Source organism: Vicia villosa, unplaced genomic scaffold (genome assembly GCF_029867415.1).
Source record: "Vicia villosa cultivar HV-30 ecotype Madison, WI unplaced genomic scaffold, Vvil1.0 ctg.002681F_1_1, whole genome shotgun sequence".
NCBI classification, from domain to species: domain Eukaryota; kingdom Viridiplantae; phylum Streptophyta; class Magnoliopsida; order Fabales; family Fabaceae; genus Vicia; species Vicia villosa.
Genome location: NW_026706002.1, coordinates 36,176 through 61,286, shown reverse-complemented (window position 1 = coordinate 61,286; position 25,111 = coordinate 36,176). Strand labels below are relative to the sequence as shown.

Below are 25,111 nucleotides of genomic sequence, written 5' to 3'. Positions count from 1 at the left end.
GTCCATGAAAACCTAATTCCAGCTCCAGAAACGACCAGAGCATCAAACCAAACACAAATATGCAATTACATCTTGTTATACATGCATGTATGATTATATTTTGGTGGGTTTCGATTTGAACAAACCGTGGGTTCTAGGCGTGTGTTCTTGAGGTTTCAATGCTTGCAATTGATCTGGACAGGTTCAGTGAAGTTCAAGGAACGTGTTTGAATACTTAGTTTATGTTAAAACAAGCTGGAATTTAAAATTCGAATTTTAAATTTCCTTCAAAATTTCAACTTGATACAAGTGTGTTTACAAGCATAGAATGGTTCTTAATTCGTGTTTTTTGTTACTGAAGCTCTATAGCTCTTATATAGACATTGTAGTGCTTAAAAACTAAGCTAAAAGCATTAAGTGCTTTTGTTGAATTCTTGACTTTTTCAACACTTATGGCTTTGCATTCAAGCTACCATGGCTTGACTTTCAACTCTCCTTCTGCTGTACTTTGGCTTGGGGCAGAGTTTAATTGATTCCCTTGATGAGTCATGCTTAGAAATTAAGCCATCCATTATCCTTCCATTTTTACTTTTTATTTAATCTTAAAATAAGATAAAATCAAGCAAAAAATGAATAAAAATGGTGGGAGGCCCAGCATATCATGGAAATGATGTTTGAACCATGAAAACTTGGCCCCATTTGGAAAAAATACATTTTTGAGCAATGTTGATTTCATGCATTTTCCCAAAATTTAGCCAACTTCAAAAAGGTGTAAATCCCTCAATTTTTGTCATATGAAGGATATCTTTCACTTTTTGGAAACCTCAAAGAGTCCTCTAACCAATGCCTTTGGTCTCATGTCAAAATGATTTTTGATGCTCCTTGTGTGTCCTTTTGAAAAAAGTGTCTTTTTGTTGACTTTGAAAATGACCTGTAATGTCTTTGATCATATTTTTCAAATGGTGAATCCAATGACCATGGGATAAATGGCATTTGAAAGATAATTGAATTTCCTTCAAAATGAGCTTTGGTTTGAATTTTTTGGATGAAGGATGAGAGAGTTATGATCAGTCAAAGTTGAGTTGACTTTTCAGGCAAAAACCCTAATTTTGAATCTTAGGGTTTTGTTGATTTTTGATCTTTCCTTGATGAATTATGATCATCCAATGATCAAATGATGAATCCTTTGACAAAATATGGACTTTGACAAAAAATTTCATTTTTGACTGTCTGTTGACTTTTTTGGTCAAACGGGTCGTCTGTTGACTATTTGAGCTGCTGACGGTGCGTCTGAGTGAATTGAAGTTTGAAAATTTGTATGATGGTACTTTGAGATATATGGATGTGTATGAAATCCATTTGAGCTCTCAAAAACTTGTTTCTCCTGTAAAAACAAGAAAACCCTAGTCAGGGACTGTTTATGTAGGAGACAGTTAAGCGTACCTGATTTTTGTGCAGTGTTGAGTCTCTGCTAATCGCGTGATATTCAGAAGACTTCTAGAACAAAAATCTTGGAATTTTGAATTGTGAAAGATTGATTTGATTGATGGTACAAAACACTGAGAATTGTACTGCCAGCAGTTTGGCTGTCGACTGACTGTTCAGGTATTGACGTAGCAGTTAGAGTGAAAAATCAACAGTCAAAGTTAATTATCTTTTTTGTTGTTTTTTGTTTTATGTGAAAAATGAAAGTTATTTACATGACTTGTTAAAAACACAGACATAATAAATAACTAATATTTACTGTATGCGGGCAAAATTACCGATAATAACCCTGAAAATCATTTAATGCACAGAAAAATGAATATTTGACTGGCAGAAAACACATAAAATATTATCTGAGTAATTAAGCAATATTATGACAAATAGTACAACATTTAATACTGACAGTACAAATATTACATACTATATTGAACAGTACGACGAATAAACGGTACATTTAAGAAATAAGAAATACGGCAAATTTTAAAAATGACGATTGATAACCCATGCTACAAATAGTAACATGTAGATGATTGGGAGCATAAGCATCCTAGGTCCACACTCTTCAGGACTATGCAGGCAGAAGAAAGTCATGATCACCGTAGCAATGGTGATGACTGTAAGAGACAGTGTCTCTATCCACTTTGCCATTCTTGTCAGGGAAGAAGAGAAAATAGATATGAGGTAGGAATTTGAAAGATGAGTTAGAATTTGATGTGAGATTTTATGGAAAAAATGAGGGGTATTTATAGAATGGAAAGAAGATAGAGACGTTGGGGGATGAAGTGATTCCGTACAAAAGGAAATTTGAGTGGAAATAAGATTTGAAAGAAAGTGTATGATAGTGTTGGGAAAAAGAGAGATGTAGAGAATAAAGTTAGGATTTGATTTTTGAAAAAGAGATTTGAAAAGATTTTTGAAAATAATGGAATATAGTACCAAAATTAGTGGGAAACAAAAGATAATAATAATCTACTTGTTACCAGTACAGTCTGAGTTTCCTGATTCTGCGCCTGCAAAAAGATTTAACTCTGTACCAATTGTGTCAGTACTATTTATCTGTAAATAAATAAATAGCATGTGTGAAGTAATAAACAGCATTTGGCGTTTGCGTAAGAATAAATTCAACTGCAAGCCAAATTACTGTATAAGAAAAATTCTGAAAACTAAGTGTTTCATATATCAGGATTTTTGATGAAATAAAAATCCATGATTATATGAAACTTTTAATTTTCAGATTGGAGTTTTTCTTGAAAAAAGATGCGGGCAAATTTTGGGGTATAACAACAGCTTCAGAACTTGAATTTCTTTAGATCTTCAGAACATCCACAGCTTCTGACTCTTGCTTCCATTGGGACAGCTTCAGAGCTTGAATTTCTTCTTACATCACTTCATGCTAGATTGTATCAGAACATTGTTGAATGTACCAGAGCATCATCAGAGCATCTCTACATCCTGAAATGTTACAGAACAAGACTAAACGACAAAAGTCAGCATGAATGAGTCAGAACATAGAATATGTTTCAGAACACATAATATGTATCAGAGCCATATAGAATGTATCAGAACAACTAGACATAATGTTTCAGATCATATTCTATCATCAGAATATCTGAACATTCTTCCTTCTTGCTTCTGATTCTGATTCTGAAGCTTCATAGCACTCAGCTTGCTTCAAGAATCCAAGAACTTGATTCATCTTGTTGCTTCTTATGTTGATCTTTAAAGAGAATCTTCAATTCCTGCAACAGCACAACTTAAAGCATAGAACTTTGCAAGTTCTGTTAGTAATGTGGGGCCTTTTTACCCGGTAACTGATAATATTAATCAGATCATTTATCATATATTTTCTCCCCCTTTTTGTCATAACATCAAAAAGAATATAAAAGATTCAGATGTAGAAAACGACAAAGGAAAGAAACAGAATTAAACTTTTCATTGATTAAACAAGCTGGATTACAAAAGATGTATGCAGAATAACAGATGCAATCAAACAAAGAAAACTACAAGGACTGAAGACTAAGACCCTAGCTTAGACAAAATCTGCGCCAGAGTGTCATGAACCCCGTCAATGCTCTCAGTTTGCCTTGCCATGAAGGAGCGAAACTCAGCGTTGACTGCTTCTTGCGCGTCCAAACGAGAAGCCAGCATAGCTTGATTCTGATGCAGAGCTTCCAAGGTCTCCATCAGAGCTGAGGGTACACCAGAAGAAGAAGCACCAGAATTTCTGCCAACAGGGACAGCAATCTCAGCAGGACGATCTTCTGGGAGGTCTTCAGCTTCTGTACCTTCCATCTCAACATCTGAGTCTGACTCAGGACCAGCCTCAGCATATTCTGGTTCAGGCAATTCAGAAGCTCCAACTTCCAACGCCTGAAGAATAGCTGCTAAGTTTGTTGGAGGAGTAGGACCAGCAACTTCAGAAGGATAAACCACTTCTGGAAAGACCATGTGAGGAGCACTTTCAGAAGGGTTCATTCTGAACCACTCAAACAACCATTGAAAATCTCTAGTCAGCACAAGATATCTTAGTCTCCATACCACGATGTCTCTGCAGGGATTTTCTTCTACCATCTCATCTGCAGGTATCCTCTCTTCAAGAACTCTTCTGTTCCTGATGAGATGGTGATAGCTGCTTTCACCAACTTCCAAGAGAAGACCACGAGCCCCAGGTGCTTCAGTCATGATCATTCTCTGGACATCCGTAGCCCTAACTAGAAAATCATGGCGAAAGGATTCCCAGAGGTTGCAGGTAGCATACTCATCCAGATGATTAAGGTGAGCAGCACCCAGAATCTCCAACCAGCTATTTACATCTGAGTGTAAAAGCTCTAGAAAAGAATGAGTGGTAGGTGTAGGAGGGTTGACAGAGAATCTGGAGTCAGGAAACACAAACCTGTAGGGGTTAGGTGTTCTGGTGGGAAAAGGGTGTGAGAGAGATGAGGAGATATCTGTGGGATGGGTTGGAGGAAAAAGGATATCAGATGGTGAAGATGGTGGTTCCAAAGAAGTGAAAGAAGAGGAAGAGGTGGTGGAAACCTGTGAAGAGGGAGGTGATTGAGGGATACCATCATGGGGTTGATACACACGTCTAGAGTAGTTTCCAGACATCATAGCTTCAAAGGGATTCACCTTGAGAGGGTCATAGGTGATCCTTACTCTTTTTGGTTTGTTTTCTGGTTCATCAGTTGCCTTTCTCTTTTGTTTACGATCAGTTTCTTGATTTGCAGAACTTGACGAGGGATTCATGATGAAGTTGCAGATAGTGAAAACTGCTAGGGTTTATGATATGAATGCAAAGAGAGAGGGAGAGCGAAAAAGAAACTGAATGAAAGAGAGAGAAATATAAGAGGGAAAAGAAACGTTTGAAGAATTAAAAAAATTAAACTGAAATGATGAATAGCATTTAATGTTACATGACGTGAGGAGAGATAATAATGACAAAAGAAGTGATTAGCACAGTTACCTAAGTAGGCGTCCCCTCAACTTCACGCACGCTTGTCTAGAAATAGTGAACACGTGTTTACCATCTGGATAGCCAGTTACAGCTATTTTACTTTTAAAGAGATTCTGAGTCAACTTAGACAATGAAACGTTAGTAATAACAGAATCACTACTTCTAATTGATCACAATCAGAACTTCTTATAAAAGACTATTCCAATCTCATTTCAGAAGATACTCATACATAAGATCTTCTCATCTTCTCATTCTGGGCATAAATCCATACTGATATTCTTCAGAATAAACTTAAACCTATCTTCAGCAAGGGGTTTTGTAAAGATATCAGCCCATTGATGGTCTGTATCCACAAAGTTTAAAGATATAACACCCTTCTGAACATAGTCCCTTATGAAATGATGTTTAATCTCAATATGTTTAGCTTTTGAATGTAAGATAGGATTCTTAGATAAACATATAGCAGAAGTATTATCACAGAAAATAGGAATGTTACTCTCATATATCTGATAATCTTCTAGCTGACTTCTCATCCAGAGCATTTGTGTGCTACAACCAGCAACAGCAACATATTCTGCTTCTGTTGTTGAGAGGGCAATAGTAGCTTGCTTCTTGCTGTACCATGAGATCAGGTGACTTCCAAGAAATTGACAACTTCCAGAAGTACTCTTCCTTTCTATTCTATCTCCAGCATAGTCAGCATCACAGAATCCTACTAAGTTGTAATCTTTGGATCTTCTGTAAACTAAACCAACATTAGTAGTACCTTTCAGATACCTCAGAATTCTCTTAACCGCAGTTAAATGAGATTCTCTCGGATCTGGTTGGAATCTAGCACACAAACAAACACTAAAGAGAATGTCAGGTCTAGAAGCAGTTAGGTATAGAAGAGATCTGTCGCACGCTCGCGAAAAATGAACAGAGTCGCCACCAATATATTTATCCCATAAGGGAAAGGAATATCAGAAAACCTAACAAAGGAAGGAACAGGGTCTTGCGACCAGAGAATCAAGGTACGGGAGTCGGTTGCGCGAGGGGAAGGTATTAGCACCCCTCACGCCCATCGTACTCGATGGTATCCACCTATGTTTGTTTCTATCTAAAGGGTGTCTATCTATGTCTATGTCTACATGCGAATGAATGCAAAAGAAATACGGGGAAAAGAAGGAATTATTTACAAGTGTGCTCGTTCAAGCCCCGCGACTTGATGCCTACGTATCCTTTTCAGGAATCAGAGCGCCGTAGTTCGGCTAAAGATTTTCTGTTTGTTTTTGTGTTTTTTAGTTGGGCGGCGTTAACGCTCACGCTCTTGCACAAGGGGACAGCCTAGGATGCAATGGAGCGGAGATAACTTGCCCTTAGAAAGGAGAAAAAGAGATTGGTTTGTATCTTTTAAGGGTAATTCCATGATGACGAGAACCCACTACAAGGTCTCGCATCACTTCCTCACTTTTGTTTTAAGTCTGAACATTTATTAGGTTTTTTGAAGTGTTTTTGGTTGGTGTTTTTTATGGGGATTTTAATTTGTGACTTAGATCATACCAAAAAGGAGTTTTGTTTTGCATATTTAGAGAAAGCACATCGAGGCCTACGCCACAATCGTTTCTCTAAATGGCGGTTAAGAAATACACCGAGGCTTCACACCTCAATCATTTCTTTTCCGCTAAGTAAAAGAAGTTCTTTTGTGAATATTTAGAGAATGCACATCGAGGCCTACGCCACAATCGTTTCTCTAGATAACGATTAAGAAATACACCGAGGCTTCACACCTCAATCATTTCTTCTCCGCTAAGTAGGAAAGAACATACATCGAGGCCTACGCCTCAATCATTTCTTTCCTACCATGAAATATAGCAACGGTATGATCTTCATCGGTTTTTATTAAGTATTTTAAAAGTTGAAAAAGAAAAAGAAACTAGCCTAATTGTTATTCTAATTCTAATGAGGAAGAAGATATGGTACTTCACAATATAAGAAAATATTCACAAAAAGAAAGGAAATTAGAGTCTAAACTATTCATGAAAATTAATCACAAGAAAAATGCATTTTTTGATGTTAGGGGCTATTTTTGAATTAACAAAGAAGCTATTTGTTTATGGTTTATCAACCAATCAAAATTCAAGGAAACAACAATTAAAATTTCAATTAAAAGAAAATAATATTCTAAAAACTAATTGGTTAAAAGGTTCTTTTTTTGTTGTTTTTATTTAAGAAAATCAATCAATATGCACAAAGGAAAAAAAAAAAGAAAATCAATTTTAATTTTTCATTAGCAGCAAGGGGGGTGCACAAGTGATTCTAAAATGAACTATCATTGTTCTCAAGCCAAAGCAGGGCCTAAAAAAGGGGGGTGGCGAGAGTAAAGGCGCTAAGGCCCAGTCCAGTACATGCATGGTATGTTGGCAAGTGGGGGAGTGCAATTCAGAAGAGAAATCGAGCCCATACACAACAAGGCCCAGCGCCTTTTTTATCCTTCTCCCTTCCATTTTTAATTCATTTTTATTCAGCTCTATGACTATGCATTTATATCTACCATATGGTCTTATACTTGAAACGTGACAATGGAAATCCATGTGAACAAGTATCAATAGGTCAGCTTCACTTAAGCATAATAAGACAAAACTACTCATGGACCAATCAGAGTGAAGCGCGTGTTAATCTGATGATTGGAATAAGGACAAAAACTAAAAAGCTGAAGGTAAACACCAATAAAGCACCGCCACGCAAGCCTATCTGAGAGAAGCATGCAAAACAGACTCAGACGCCGGAGGTATTTTCCGGCTGTCTTCTCCGGTGAGTCTAACGGCGGCGGCGAGTTGTTGTTTGTAGAAATTAACAAGATCAACACCGTTCCACTCAGTTTCTCGCGTAGATTATGGATCTGGCATTAGTTTTCATTGATTCGTTCTCTAACTTTCTAACCGACAAGGTTTTCGAAACCCTAACGTTTAAGAACTTTAGCAACCTCATGCCTAACGCAGCAACAAGACTCTCACACCATACAGAACTCAGATCAATCACTAACGCATTCATAAACGAAGCCACATCAGAGCACACGGTTCAAGATGAAAATGTAAAGCGTTCTACATACTTCATGGATACGATGCAAACATATCTAGCATAAGTGCAGCGAAACTCACCTGATGCGTAGCTTGATTCAACCTTTCAGAAACGACCTCTATTGCTCCCGATTTTGCCTCAGTTCTCGGCGGTGATGATGAAATGTGTAACACCCCAAATCTACCCGATAAATTATACAGAAAATCAGAGTATAAATTTCAAACAAGTTCATTTGAGGTATCACATATTCGTCATCTCAAAAACATTTACGTAATTCACACTTTCATATAGATACATAGCACATAAACATAAACGAACAATTAAAATTAATTCTCAAAATCACTGTATCAAAATAATTATTTTATCTCGCAGCGGAATTCACAAAACTTCACAATGATTTATTTTAATCATAGCATCTTCACAGAACAAGTTTGAGTCACAACCAAAATAAAACATCACTAAAAATCCATCAAACATAATAATTACTAAAACAATAGTTTATCCCCCCGAGTGCTACGTATCAGAGCAAGACACCAACTCGAATAACAGCAACTAAAGACTTCATAAAATCACTTCAAAACTTCCACCGCTATCTTGAGTACCTGTCCGTTTCCCACGGTAAGGGAAACATCATTCAGAAGGGGTGAGATATCAAACAATATAAACTGGGTGATGATAAACAGTATATTCAGGTTCAAGTTATAATAATTATCGCTTTGCGGTATAATCGTTACCGTCTAGTTTACTTCACCGTTTCAATCAACAACACAAATCACAACATCTCACATAAGATCATATTCAAAGTTCACAACAAGTCACATAAATTCACGCGTCAAAAAAACACATAACATCATAATCACACAAATGAAATGCGACTCTAACAAATGCACATGCATGTGGTACCCAGGGCTTCAGCCCCCATCGCCAATCGCCAGATAATAGAGGCATCAAAACAGGCATAAGCCTTCGTCGCTGTTTGCCAATCCAGGCCGTCGCTAAAACATGCAAATCATGAGACACTGATGAAATGCAACAAATCAAAAACATCACAAAACAACGTCGCGAGGCATACGCCTATATCACAAACACGTCGCCAAACATCGTCACAAAGGCATTCGCCTACATCGCCAAAATATATCAATAGTTATTGATAAAAAATCGTCATCTTAAATCCTGCACTTCGCAATAATTCATAAAAACTCATCGCAACATCGCAATATATCACACGACAAATCAACAACAATAATTCACGCAAACATCGCCATATTTCACAAAACTCACAAAAATACGTCACGTCGCAACATTACCAAAAACACCGCAAGCACAACGGTTATCGAATTATTCCCGAACACTCCTAATATTATTCAACTCGCTATATATTTTTCCGTCTATTATTATATTCCTCTGCTACTTATATAATGTCTCTGTTACGAAATTGGTCACTACACTAATGGGAAACAAAGTGCTACTGTTATTTTCATTAACTCCTTCTATATTATTAATTCACAAAAATTATAATAATATATAATTATAATTCGACAGAGTTTCGAAGGGACTCTAAACAACTCTACAATAATTCATACAACTCTAAAGTGCCCAAAAATATCCTATTGACAGTTCTCATTACATATAAGGGTAACTCTTATGCACCAAATAGGCTAATAGTCTGACTCAAGTAATAATAATACAACTCTAACGGGTCAAATACCTTCAATTATAATCCATAGTTTATCAGGTTTTACTCTAAACAACTCCAAAGCAACTCTGACAACCCTATTGACAACTCTAACGGAATTAGAAATAACTTATTAGTTAAATAATCTAAATATTTATCTCTAACAGAATTGTTCTCTTTTAATAGAAAAACATAACTTCATATTGCAAGAATTATAATTCTATTATCTTTCCAACGTATCAATACCATTAATATAATTCAAAGCACTTGTGATATAGTGTTAAAACCTATCAATTATAACAGTATATATACTTATCTATTAACAAAGCAATATTTATGAATGTGAGATTGCTACAGTGCAAATTAATTTGTTTCATCTACAACACATTATATACATTATATATTTAGGAATGAATCACTCTTTCTCATATAGCTATAAAGGAATGGGCGCTACAATAATATATACGATTATATTATATGCAAGGTATCACATATATTAGGGGTACTACACAAAAAAAAAAACAAATATGAAAGTGAAGCCCCCGTCCCTTACTTACTGTATTAGTCGTCCCACAAAAAAGGGGCTATTTACACTCAAATGGCGCCCGCCCCACACAAAAGTGGGGTCTTCCCACTTGCCTCAAGGGACGTCTGTCCCGTGTCTGTCCCGTGTATATGGCCCCCGTCCCTAAAACTTTTCTTTTCTCTTCCAGACTCAATTTTTTATCATTCTGGCATAAGTATTTAGTCCAAAAACAATTTCCAATCTCAGCAAAATTTATCGTCACAACATCACCAATTAATTCACAACACATAATACATATATTTATCATCATCGATCACAAATCTAATCCAATCATCGCAGAAAACACAACCAATAATATTCACACACAATAATATAGTTTTTCATTCAATTCCAGAAAATTCACATAGCGACATCACAGACACCAAAAATCATACCAACACATAGTTAGATAATATTAATCTTCTAAACCCCACATACGGTCCATCATATCCCCGTTTATAGAGCAAGAACCCCACCCTTACCTTATATTCGGAATCCGCTCTACAATTCCAGTCGAATCCAAGTTTTATGGCTTCACGTAATCCTTCCGTCATTCTCTTCTCGGCAAATGTCTCGTATCTCTTTTCTTCTCCTAATTTCCTCTTCTCCCTGCCGTTCTTCTATTTTTCCTCCAATCTGTTACTGGCTTTTCCAAAACCTAAGTGTATTACCTCACAAATTCCAATTTGGGCCACCACTCAAAACACACGTGCAACACTTATAGCCCAATAATTTTATTTTATTAAAATTCCCTAATTACTCATTACCTCACATTTTACGGTCCAATTTTATTTGCTCTGAAAATTCCTAAAAGAATACACGACACTCTAATAATAATTCTAATACTAAAAATATTAAAAATCTCAATTAGTTATCGATCCGCTATCCCGAACTAATACCGACTAAATCGTCCCAAAATACAAAAATTTCATTAAACACTCCAAACGTCTAAATTAAGCGAATAATCGATTTTTCGGGCATTACAAAATGCGGAAGCTGCAAAGGTGAACACCTTCTGAGATGAGCGCGAGACTTCGTCTATACTTGCGAGGGAGAGGAATCTTGCACTTCTCCGATACGAGTTTTTTAGAGACTTCGTTGCAGTAGTGAAGGCGTGATGATTATTCGGATATTATTATGGTGGTGGAGCTGAAGAGTGATGGTGGATGATGGAGGTAGAAGGAGGTTAGTTACGGTGGCTGCGGTGGCTTGAAGGCAGTTTTTGATGGCAGTTACGGTGGTGGGAGGTAGTTATGGCTGAAGAAGTTTGTTATGGTGGAGAGAGAGACGGTTATGGTGAAGAGAGGTGGTGGAAGGGGTGAGGGAAGAGAGAGAACCGAGGAGAGAATGGGGAGAGTGTGATTTTGAGAGAAGGTGAAAATGAAGCGTAACGAGTTTGGGGGAGTGAGGTCTATTTTTATATGGAGAGGTGAGTGTGTACAACTTGCATTTGTTTGGAGTGGGGCCTCTCTTATGCTTAATGAACAAGGCTTGGTATTTGCAGCAAGTTTTTTGTTGCCTTTCTTATGTGATACGTGCATGGCAATTTGTGGAAATGTATTACAAGGGTTGGCAGGTCACGTGCTGGAAGAACACTCATGGCATCCCCTTTGTGCCCCAATAGCTTCAACTACAAGTCTCCAAATGATTCAATCTTGGGGCCAACTTAAAGAGTACATGGCATAGAGTGACTTTGGTGTTGGAGACTTCTAGGGATAAGGCTTAAGAGTAGAGTGAAAATGGTCCTAGACTTGTCACGTTCCTCTTTCAAGTAACATGCGCATGCCCTAAGTTTAGCCTGGATCCTTGGCAAAAATGTGATTCGGTTGGAGCAAGACTTTGAGGATCCATATCTTGCCCGATACACATCCATTTGGAGCACTCCGTGGCTTATTTGAAAGAGGGTATGGCAAGGAGGAGTTTGATACCAATGTCTATCCCAATGGGGATTTGTGGAGGGAGAAAATTAGATTTGAATTCAACCCGCCATGTGTTTGATGATATGCATGCGCGTGACCTGGATTTCTGTCTTGGCCTGACGCTTGACTTGGTCAGGGTGAGGGCATGACTTTAAGGGTTTGCCACTCATTCAATACTTGTTCAATTGCCATGATTCTTGTTTTATTGGATAGAGCAAATGGAAAAGATTAGAATGATACCAAGTTTTCTTCCATGACATTTTTGTAGAGCTCTAAAACTGGCCGGAGATTTGGCATGCCATGTGTTTGTTAAAATGTCAGGTCATGACCTGACTTGTGACTTGGATTATGACTTGGTTTAAATGAATTTTCAGAAGTTTCACACCACTTTATCTCTTCATACAAGCTTCAAATGAAAAAGTGTCCAACTACAAAGTTGTTCTCCTCCATGAGAGGAACAACTTTGATGTTGGACATTTCTTCAAAAAATGTCATTTGCCACGTGTAATTCAGTGCTGAAGTGGACTGTCCATCAAGATTTAAAACCTCAAAAAAATTCTAAGTATGAAACTTTCCATTTTTGTCATTTTTCTATTTTTGGCAACCTTTTGACAAACTCCTGATTTTATCCGTTCTTCGACTTTTCTTGATTAATCTTCCACCAAAAGTCAATATTTGAATAATTCTTCTGATTTTGACCCCAAAAGTCAACTGCCCCGATTTTTCCGACTATTGATGAAATTCCCGATTAAATCTCCTCCAAACGATTACAGTCAAACAAACACATCCGCATAGCCAGTATGAGAAGCCCTTTCACACATAGAAGCCATTCCTGATTAAATGTTGACCCGAAAGTCAACTGGTTGACTTTGGTCAAAGAAACCCTGCTTTAACGACCCAGATGATTTGCAAGCTTGCACTCTTCAATCAATGCCCTGATTTGAAGCAGAGAGACACCCCCAATCCAGGAGGACTTCAATGAACATAGAACCATATGATTATACCTCAGTCTTCCTTGTTCTCTGATCAAACTTCTTTGCCACAGAGCTTTTCTTGCTAGCCTTTGAATAACGCCTATGGTATGAATGCATGGGTATGGATTATGCCCTAAGTGATGAATGCAAAGCCTAAGCCAGTTTAGAAGTAAAAGGGTAGGACAAATTTGGGGTATGACAGCTGCCCCTATTTAATCGTCTTATACTCGAAGGTGAGATTGGCGCTAGCCTTTCGAACATTCGAGGTAGAAGAAGATTAAATACCGAAGACCTGAAATTTGTCCTAAGGAGATGGAGTGGTTTTTTATTCCTTTGTTTTGATATCTGCTGGGGAAAGAGAATTTTGTTTCTGTTTTTTCTGATGGAAATATTTGCGGTGAGTAGTGGTTGAACGGTGATAGCTTGTAACGTGGTAACGGTGCCAATACAGGGTTTTCAAAGAGAATGGTTGTATGAAACAATGATCGAAAGAAAAAGACCTCGTGCGATTTTACGACTCAACGTCAGGACTGAAAGGAATGAGATCTCGTGGCGATCTCATGACTCGACATCGAAAGAAGATCTCGTGGCGATCAACTTGTCAACAGAAGAAAAGGGGATAAGATCTCGTGGCGATCTTATGACTCAACATCGAAAGAAAATCTCGTGCGATTTTCCACACTTTGGAAAGGAATAAGATCTCGTAGCGATCTTATGACTCAACGTCGAAAGAAAATCTCGTGCGATTTTCCACACTTTGGAAAGGAATAAGATCTCGTAGCGATCTTATGACTCAACGTCGAAAGAAAATCTCGTGCGATTTTCCACACTTTGGAAAGGAATAAGATCTCGTAGCGATCTTATGACTCAACATCGAAAGAAAATCTCGTGCGATTTTCCACACTTTGGAAAGGAATAAGATCTCGTAGCGATCTTATGACTCAACATCGAATCGACATCGAGGGACGGAAGAAGACATTGTGTCAGACACTCATCAGAGATTGAAGATACCTCGCATCGGCACCGTGGTTGGAAGTGTTTGTAGTATGATAGCAGATATCAGGCAAAGTTTGTACAGGTAACAACTTGAGAGGATGGGTCATTGTTCTGATTCAACATCGGCTCCTATTATCTGGCTTATGCTTTGTATGCATGTTTGAGTTTTTACGGCGTAATGATCCATTGTAATGGATATGCTACGCTTTTGAGGATGCAATGCTGTATGCAATGGATTCTATATGCAAAGAGTGCCAAATAAAGGCCCTTGGTGGAACAGAAGAGTAGGATCATTGGGGTCCGTTGCCTGTGATCTTGAACCATCATCGTGAATTGATATTGGAACCCTACAGTACCAAAGATTATTGGTAACTGTGTTGAGGGTTGGAACATAGCCCCTTGGGGATGAAATGATTTTGCTCGACTTTCCTTACATCCTATGCTGCTTGGGGAATCATGAGTTTTGAGAGGCCGCTCTTCGTCTGCCATATGGAAGAGGGATATGGACCTTTTCATGTGCTCCATGCTTACCAGTACTGATGAATTATGTTCTGGAACTTTCATGCGGGATGATGATGACCTTTGTGACACATCATGAGCCAAGATGATGGCTAGAGCCTGCAACCTGCACAGAAAACAACGTTTGGATGCAAAGGGTGCCCCTTAGAGCACTTTTATGTTTATGTAACATCATGTTTCGTTTTGATTTTGTGATTATTGTTCCCCATGCTTTCAATGCAATGTTTAATAACGAATTAAATCACACCTCGCATGCGAAAAAAATGAAAGGAAAGAAATAAAGCTTTTGCATCGAAAGATCATTTTATTGATGGAATGCCTGTGAATAGGCTTCTGTACAAGGAAGCAACTCCTAAATGAGGTAGTTGCGAAAAGGAAAATACAAAATGTAAAGAGCAAAATGGCAAAGAGAAATGCTCGGATTTCCATTAAAACTGATATTGCTACAGTTCCCATATCCTTGATCCTCTCAATGCTTTGCTTCAGAAGGGTAGCGGTTGGATTGATCTGTCCGTTCTGTCAAGGGCGTATAATGGTCTTTGTGAAGGATATTCAGACTGCAGCCTCTCGCTTTTGATCCCTAACTTTTGCCTGGACCGCCCTTTCGGGTTTTCAATCCAGCGGGATGCCCCTTTTTGCCTAAGTCGCCCTTTCGGGTTTTCAACTTAGCGGGTTATTCTCTTTTTTTGTTTTATCCCTAATTTTTGCCCAAACCCTTTTGGTTTGCCGGGATGCCCTTATTTTTGCCTAGGTACGTCGACCTAGCGGGTCTTTTATGCGTAGTATTTTTTGACTGAGTCTGAATTGACTGGAAGCGGAACGTCTTCCCCATCCATCTTTGTCAGGATTAAAGCACCACCTGAAAATGCTTTCTTCACAATGTATGGTCCCTCATAGTTGGGAGTCCATTTTCCCCTTGGATCAGTGTGAATTGGCAAGATCTTCCTTACGACTAGGTCACCTGTGTGGAATTCTCGAGGCCGAATCTTCTTGTCATACGCTTTCTTGATCCTCTTTTGGTACAACTGGCCATGGCAGATAGCAGATAAGCGTTTCTCCTCAATTAGATTGAGATGATCAAGCCTCGTTTGAACCCATTCTGTTTCATCGAGTTTGGCGTCCATCAAGACTCTCAACGAAGGAATTTCCACTTCGACAGGTAGTACGGCCTCCATACCGTAGACAAGAGAGAAAGGGGTTGCCCCAGTTGAAGTACGAACCGAAGTCCTATAGCCATGCAAAGCAAATGGCAACATCTCATGCCAATCTTTATACGTTCTAACCATTTTCTGGACAATCTTCTTTATATTCTTGTTAGCAGCTTCGACCGCGCCATTCATCTTTGGCCGATAGGGTGATGAATTGTGATGTTCAATCTTGAACTCTTCACACAACTCAGCCATCATCTTGTTATTAAGATTGGACCCATTATCAGTGATGATCTTGTTCGGAACCCCATATCGGCATACGATCTCTTTCTTGATGAAGCGAGTAACGACCTGCTTGGTTACGTTCTTGTAAGAAGCAGCTTCAACCCATTTGGTGAAGTAGTCGATAGCGACAAGAATAAATCTGTGCCCATTCGAAGCTTGTGGCTCAATTCGTCCAATCATGTCTATGCCCCACATAGCAAAGGGCCAAGGCGATGTTAGAACATTCAAAGGAGTTGGAGGAACATGAATTCTATCAGCATACACTTGACATTTGTGGCACTTCTTCACGTATACATAACAATCACTTTCAATTGTCATCCAGTAATATCCTGCTCGCAAGATCTTTTTGGCCATAGAATGTCCACTGGAATGAGTTCCAAAAGACCCTTCATGAATTTCCCGCATGATCAATTCTGCTTCGTGTCTATCCACGCATCTGAGCAAAACTGAATCATAGTTTCTTTTGTACAGGACGTCTCCTGACAAGAAGAATTTGGATGCTAACCTTCGAAGCGTTCGCTTATCACCAATCGTAGCATCTTCGGGATACTCTTGCTTCTCAACATACCTCTTGATGTCGTAATACCATGGCTTTTCATCATACACATCTTCAGTAGTGAGACAATGAGCAGGGAACACATGGGCAGGTTCCTTGTAACGGAGGATCGTTATGTCTGGCACTTCTTTAGGGGAGCTAACTCTGAACATAGCCGCCAAAGTAGCCAAAGCATCTGCCAATTGATTTTCCTCTCGGGGGATGTGATTGAAAGTGATTTCCTCGAAAGCGGGCAGCAACTCCAAGATATAGTCCTTATAAGGAACTAAATTGGGGTGTCGTGTCTCCCAATCACCTCTCACTTGATGTATAACCAAGGCAGAATCCCCATAAACCTCAAGGATCTTGATTCTCATATCAATGGCTGCTTCGAGACCCATTATGCAAGCTTCGTATTCCGCGACATTGTTCGTGCAATCAAAGCATATTCTGGCTGTGAAAGGAATGTGAGTTTGACGAGGAGAAGTCAAAACTGCCCCAATACCATGGCCCATAGCATTTGATGCACCATCGAACGTGAGAGTCCATCGCTCCCCTGGTTCGGGTCCTTCATTATCATCCAGTTTCATGATATCCTCATCAGGAAAGTCAAACTTCATTGACTGATACTCTTCTAATGGCTGATGAGCAAGATGATCTGCAAGGACACTTCCTTTGATGGCCTTCTGTGTGACGTACTGGATGTCATATTCTGATAAAAGCATTTACCATCGGGCTAGTCTTCCTGTGAGAGCCGGTTTTTCAAAGATGTACTTTATCGGGTCCATTTTGGAGATCAATAGAGTAGTGTGAGTCAACATATACTGCCTCAGTCGTCGAGCAGCCCATACCAAAGCACAGCAAGTTTTCTCGAGTAGTGAGTAGCGGGATTCACAATCGGTAAACTTTTTGCTCAGGTAATAAATGGCGCACTCTTTTCGACCAGACTCGTCATGTTGGCCCAGCACACACCCCATAGATCCTTCAAGCACAGTTAAGTACATAAGGAGCGGCCTCCCAGGAACCGGAGGCATGAGAATTGGTGGCTCTTGGAGGTACTGTTTAACCTTTTCAAAGGCTTCCTGACAATGATCATCCCATCGGATATCTTGGTTCTTGCGCAGCAGTTTAAAGATGGGTTCACAGGTATCAGTGAGATGAGAAATGAACCTGGCTATGTAATTCAATCTCCCGAGGAACCCCCGGACCTCTTTTTCGTTCTTCGGTGCTGGCATATTCTGTATTGCTCTTACTTTGTCAGGGTCGACCTCAATCCCTCGTTGGCTCACAATGAATCCAAGTAATTTTCCAGATCGCACTCCAAAAGTGCACTTGTTTGGATTAAGCCTCAACTTGAATTTACGCAAACGAGCAAACAATTTCCCAAGGTATACCAAATGTTCCTCCTCAGTTTGGGATTTTGCAATCATATCATCGACGTACACCTCAATCTCTTTATGGATCATATCATGGAAAAGGGTCACCATAGCTCGCTGATATGTTGCACCAGCATTCTTAAGACCAAAAGGCATCACCTTATAACAATACGTACCCCACGGAGTGGTAAAAGTAGTCTTGGTCATATCTTCAGGAGCCATTTTTATTTGATTATAGCCAGAAAAACCATCCATGAAGGAGAATACCGAATACTGAGCAGTGTTGTCGACTAGCACATCAATATGAGGCAGAGGGAAATCATCCTTCGGACTTGCCCTATTCAAATCTCGGTAGTCGACACACATGCGTACCTTTCCGTCCTTCTTAGGAACGGGTACTATGTTTGCAATCCAAGGAGGATACTCACACACAGATAAGAAACCAGCCTTCAACTGTTTTTCAACTTCTTCCTTGATTTTCAAAGCCATATCAGGTCGAGTTCTCCGTGGTTTTTGTTTTACCGGCGGACATTCTGGTTTGAGAGGTAGCCTGTGCATAACTATATCCGTGTCTAAACCAGGCATGTCTTCATATGACCAAGCGAAGATATCAACATACTCTCGAAGCAACTCAATCAACCTTCTTTTTACATCACTTTCCAAAGCGGCGCCTATCTTGACTTCTCTCTTTGCTTCTTCTGTACCAAGGTTGATGATTTCTATGGCTTCCTGATGTGGCTGAATAGATTTCTCTTCTTGTCTCAAAAGTCTTGCCAATTCCTCGGGGACTTCACAATCTTCCCCACTATCCTCATCAGCTTGGTCAATTGGATTCTCAAGGATATTAAGACGTGGAACTGTAACATTATCATTTTTGATGGAATTCGAGCCAGATCTGCACGATGGATGATTTATGCCTTAGAATGCAACACATAAAAGAGAAAGAAAAAAGCTTTGCCATTTTTTGAAAAAGTTTTTTTTTTTTTTTTTTTTTTTTTTTTTAAGTAAAAACAAAAATGAAAGAAATGGGACAGTAATTGCATGCGAAGATATGATTTTCATTCAATATTAAACAAATTGAAACAACATGGGGGCCCTTCTTTATACAAGCGGTCAAAATGCTTAGGGCGAAGCATATGACTTATCGAAACAAGAAAATTACATCTCCATAAAAGTGACTCTGGGGACGTCCAAGATAGTCCAATTGTTGAGTTCCTGTCCAGGCGCAGCACGGCAAATGAATTTGGAGAGATCTTCTTCATCATCATCATCCACGGCGAGAACCTGACTTCCAGAACTGGTGCTTGCACTGACGAACACTTGGGAAATGGGGGGAATCACCTTCTTTCCAGGAATTATGCTGAGCTGAGTAGAGGAAGATGGTTGATACCCAAGGCCATACTTGTCTCGTTTCTCATGAACATCAATCAGCTTGCCCCAGGCACTATGGGGAGTACCAGCTTCTAAGAAGGCCTTAGCATCATTCAGAGACGAGAGGGGTGCTCCGAGTTCTTTCTTATTTTCAACCACGGGGAGTTTATCAACCGACACAATCTCTAAGGCCTGAAAAGGTGTCTCTTGTACCTCTCCCTCCACTTCAACATAACGGTATGACGCCAGATTATTGACGATCAAATCCTCTTCACCAGTGATCACAACAATCTTGTCATTCACAACAAATTTCAAGCACTGATGGAGGGTAGATGTCACAGCCCCAGCAGCATGGATCCAAGGACGACCCAAGAGGCAAGTGTATGAAGGACTTATATCCATGACATAGAAGGCAATATAGAACATGTGAGGGCCAATCAAAACAGGCAGATCAATTTCACCTTCTACGGACCTTCTGGAGCCATCAAACGCTCTGACACTCATAGTGCATGGTCTCATCATAATCCCATCCATACTCAGCTTGAACAAAGTAGTCTTGGGCATCACATTAAGAGAAGAACCGGTATCAATCAGAACTCGAGACAACACAGCATCCAGACACTTGACGGAGATATGCAACGCTTTGTTGTGTGCTCTACCCTCAGGTGGAAGCTCATCATCAGAAAAACCCAAACAATTACCAGCAGCAATGTTGGTCACAACCCCTTCAAACTGAGGCACGGTAATGTCTTGAGTTACGTGAGCGGAAGCCAGAACTTTCATCAGAGCATCACGATGAGCTTCAGAATGTACCAAGAGAGACAAGATGGAGATCTTGGCTTGAGTCTGATCAAGTTGGTCAATCACTTTGTAATCACTTTTCTTAATGATTTTCAAGAGTTGCTCGGCATCTTGTGCATTACGTGTCACAGGAGGATCAACAGCAACTTGCTTTCCTTTTGCTTGTGTACTAGCCTCTTTATTGGTCTCTTTAGGAAGCGGAGGAGGGGCAGCAAAGATCCGACCACTACGGGTAATGCCACTAGTGCCAGTAATATTAGTGATGCTCGAATTACCCACTGGAGGACAATCATATTTCTTCCCTCGAATATACACGGCATTATAACTCCAAGGAACAGCCTTAGAATCATTCACAGGAGAGGGAACAATAGACGAGGTTGAAGGAATCGAATGAACATTTGGAACCTGAATAACCAATGGAGTCCTCGGAGCTTGAACGACCAAAGGAGTACTCGGAGCATGAATGACCAAAGAAGTGCCCTGAGTCTTTGATATCTCAGCAGGGTAGTAAGGGATCTCTAAAGTAGCCACATTTTCGACAGGAACGACCCTTTCCACTCTAAGAACACCTTCATCCATTAGTTTCTGGATTTCCTCTCTCAACCTAGTGCATTCCTCAGGATTAGAAGAACATTGCAAACAGTAGTCATGTAGTTCACACAAAACCTTTTGTTGCATAAGATACTCTCTGACAACTGCTAGCGGCATCCTAACCTCATTAACATCATTAACCAGGATCTGATCCTCACATAACTCAATAGCATTGGTCGTACCAGCATGAGGAGGCATGGGATTATTCTGCACATTAGGACCAGTAGGAGCGAACGAGATAAGTTTGTCGTCAAGGAGATCCTGAACCTTCAATTTGAACGCTCTACACTTTTCAATAGTATGGCCTGGGGCCCCTGAATGAAATTCACATCGAGCATTAACATCATAACCGGGAGGGAGAGGACTAGGTGGAGGTCCAAGTTCACGGAGTTGTACCAACTGACCAGCAAGCAACTGAGGGAGAAGCTGAGCATATGACATCGGAACCGGATCGATACGCCTATCTTGGAATCTTGTTCTTTGTGGGCCCCTCTGACCTTGAGGCCTAGGGTTCTGTTGACGATTCTGAGGAGCAGCAGCTTGTTGTTGTGGTACGAAAGGCTGTTGGGGTGCCATCCATGGTTGTGGAAGGGCAGCAGCATATGCCTGAGGGACATATGGACCAGGAACAGCATAAGGCATCGGATAATAAGGAGGCGGAACAGCAGAATATGCAGGAGCTCGGCTTTGGTCAACAGAAGCGGTGCTAGTCTCACCCTCCTTCTTCTTCACAAACCCAGAATACGGCTTCTTACCATTACCACTTGAGTTGCTAGGATTAGTAACTCCTTGAATGGTACCAGCTTTGACACAGTTCTCAACCCTCTCACCAATGATGACCACATCCGAAAAAGAAGGAGAAGTATTACTAACCATGTGCTGAAGATACGGCCCTTTCAGAGTCCCCATAAACAGATCAATCAACTCTCGGTCCAATAAGGGAGGTTGAACTCGAGCAGCAAGTTCACGCCATCTCTGGGCGTATTCTTTAAAGGACTCTTCAGATTTCTGTGACATATTCTGCAGTTGGGCACGGCTAGGAGCCATAGCAGTATTGTAGTGGTATTGTTTCAGGAAGGCATCAACAAGTTCTCCCCAAGTACTGACATTAGACCTCTCGAGTTTCATATACCACTCCAACGGAGCTCCAGTGAGACTATCCTGGAAGAAATGCATAAGCAGAGGTTCGTTCTCAGCATGGGCGGCCATCTTACGACAGTAGGAGCGAATGTGAGTCTCTGGGCAGGTAACTCCCTTGTACTTATCAAAATCTGGCACTTTGAACTTCGGGGGAATAACAATCCCAGGTACCAAGCACATAGCAGCAGTGTCAAAACTCGAAGTTTTAGCAACCTCAACAGCCTTAAGGCGTTCTTCGAGAGCTTGGTACATCTTAGCAGTCTCAGTCAACTCAGCAGTAAGATCATGTTCAAGGTCAATAACCTCATGGTGGTCGTCCACTACTTTCAGTGTCTCATTAATAGGAGTCTCTTTAGTTTTCACCCCTCCGTCAGCAGAATTGGTAGGAGTATCTTTGACCAAACTAGCGACGCTCTTTCTGAGTTCATCCTGTCCTTGAACGACGGCATGGAGAGTCTCCATAAGTTGGGCCATTCTTTCCCCCATAACATCCATATCCCTACGGAGGGCAGCTTGATTCTGTTCAAATTGTTCCATGATTCTCTCGTTACTCCTGGTGCGGTAAGGATGTAAGAAAGTCAGCTTCGTCGTCGGGAAAGAAATCTGTTGCTGAAAAGGACCCCAATTAGTTTCTTGTGCAATAACCTGAAAAATGCAATGTGATAATGTGAATGTATGAGTGCATGTGTGCATATGATGTGTTGTGTCATTTTCAGGGTATCCAGAGTAAGATTGATAGTCAAGAACAAATAACAACGTGACGAGAGAGATATCAAGTGAAAACGGAAAGCAATTCATTTCATTCATAATAGCCCCCTAAGGCGAGTAGGTTCAAACACAAATAACAATGTTTCAATATAAAGAGCAATAGAGACCCCATCCAACAAATCTGGTGGTGATCTATAAACAAATTCAGTTATTAATTCATCTCAATGTAGAACAAAGGCCCTCCTTGTCTGAAATGGGCGTCACTCCACTTCTTTGTTTCGTCAAATAGCTTCTTAGTCGTCTCCCGATCTCTTCCTTTGACAAGGCTTTGGATCACTTCATCTTTTCGGAATAACTGTGTGTCTAGATTCTTGCAGCAATCCCTAAGTTCTTCACACCCTTTGCATTCTGGGATATAGGTCTTCTCAAGTGCATTTGCTTCACTCATCATTTGATCTCTGAGCTTGACATTCTCTTCAGCTAATCGGGCGGCTCGAAGGTGACTTCCTTTCAGTTGGGTCTCAACTGCTATTCTCTGAGTGGTCTCTTCTTCCAGTTTCTTCTTCATGGTCCTCAACTCATACTTGGTTTCTTTCTCCAGTCGGAGCTTGTGGGCTTTCAGGTCTTCTTGATACTCTCGTCTGAGCTTCTCTTTTTCTTCCTTTATAGCCTTTTCTATAACCTTTTGAGGATCTTCAGTAGGAGCGACAACAGCTTTTCCGTCCTTTTCAGTTCTAACCCTCTTCCTGGCTTGAGAAGACTCTCCTTTGAGAGTTTTAAGTTCACGGGCCAGTTCATTCTTTGTCTGTTTAAGGAAATAGCGCTTCAAATCCATATCCCTATCTTTCTCTTTCAGTCTCAAATTGGCGACGCGGACCTGGTCAAAACGTTCTCTTGATACCATAGTTTCTGATATCTTCGGAGGTTGTGCATACAAGAGAGGGACCCTCGGGAATGGTAACAGAAGTGTCTTGACTCTCTCCTTAACCCAATCGGTATAGGGCTCCATAGCAATGGCATTCTTGGCTCCCAGAGTGGATCTCTCACCTATATGAATGTTATTCCAGGCTTTCCTGATTTCCTCAAGCGCTACAGGGTCAGCTCCCCTCTCAAAGTACACGGATTGGTAAATCTCCCTATCCGAAGGCCCACTCTTCATGGTATAACCCAACTGACGAAGAGCTAGAATTGGGTTGTAGTTAATACATCCTTTTGTCCCAATGAGCGGGACGTTACCAAAGTTTCCGCACCTAATAATGACTTCAGATATGCCTGTTCGGAATTGATACCATACGATATCGTTTGCAGTAAGTCCCATGATTCTCTGAGACCATTTCTGAGTGGAGGTAACAAACGGACCACTAGCAGGCAAATGAGATTTGAACCATTTATATAACAGCGGCAAGCAACCTCGAATAGCCCCCCTTTTACCATGTCGAGAGTGAATAGAATAATATGTGTCAGCCAATAGGGTGGGTATTGGATTCTTGTCCATAAAAAGACATATAGCAGCCAAGTCAACGAACTTGTGAATGTTGGGAAACATCACAATTCCATAGATTAGAGCGGCCAAAATAGCATTGAAAGCCTCCCATATTCCTTTGTCGGCAAATTCTTGAGCTTTTTCAACCAGGAAACTCATGTAGAAGCCATGTGTATCACCATTCTTCTTCCAGTTATCATGAACATCCCCCAAGCTCAAATAAAGAGCGTTGGCAATGTAATCCAACCTAGGTTTCTCTGGGACACAAACAAAAGGCACTCTGTGTTGAATCTTGATGTTGAGGAGGCAAGAGTACTCTTCGAGAGTGGGAGCTAGCTGATAATCTGAAAATGTGAAACAACGGATATCTGGGTCGTAGAACTGAAGAAGAGTAGATAAGGCCCATTCGTCGACACGCGAGTACAGAAGAGATAATATGTTGCCATAGTTGTCACTGAACACTGTTTCATTATGACCAGTGACCAATTCACCCAATTGTCCCAATTGAACCATACCCTCGCGATGGAAAGTATAAGTGTGTGTGCGCCTTGTAGCTCCTTGATTGACGGTCACGTTGTTATCCATCCTTGACAGAGATTGATATTTTCTGGATACCCTGAAAAATGACATGCAAATGAGAATTAACTTTTTTCTTTTCTTTCTTTTCTTCTTTTTTTTCCCTTTTTTTTTTGTTTTTTTTTTTGAAATGTAAACATGCCATGATGAAAATGATGCAGATTGGGTCCCCACGACATAGAGGGACCAAGGCAATAATTCTGAGCAAGAAGATATCATAGGATCAAAAGTCCGGCATAGATCAGAGAACCAGAGGAACCATAATCATCAATAGGACCAAATAGTCAACAACAGAACCAAATAGTCACCAACAGAACCAAATAGTCACCAACGGTACCTGTCATGTATATCCCTCCCCACTCACGGGTGTAGTCTAGGTCAAGGTAGGTCAAAATGGCAACCAGCGTTATCAGTCCTCCTGAGGCACCAATGTTGTTGCATCTACATGCCAACAATGATACCCCATTTGGA

At 40.2% G+C, this 25,111-nt stretch overlaps 1 protein-coding gene across 1 annotated transcript; it reads right to left on the bottom strand.

Annotated features, from left to right (window-relative positions):
• Nucleotides 1-22,676: 22,676 nt before the first annotated feature.
• LOC131639525 (uncharacterized) lies at nt 22,677-24,649 on the bottom strand. Its single transcript, XM_058910013.1, has 2 exons — nt 23,166-24,649; nt 22,677-22,773 (listed from the first exon to the last, which is right to left on the bottom strand). The coding sequence occupies exons 1-2, from the start codon at nt 24,647-24,649 to the stop codon at nt 22,677-22,679; spliced, it is 1,581 nt and encodes a 526-aa protein (XP_058765996.1).
• Between the last annotated feature and the right edge of the window lie 462 nt (nt 24,650-25,111).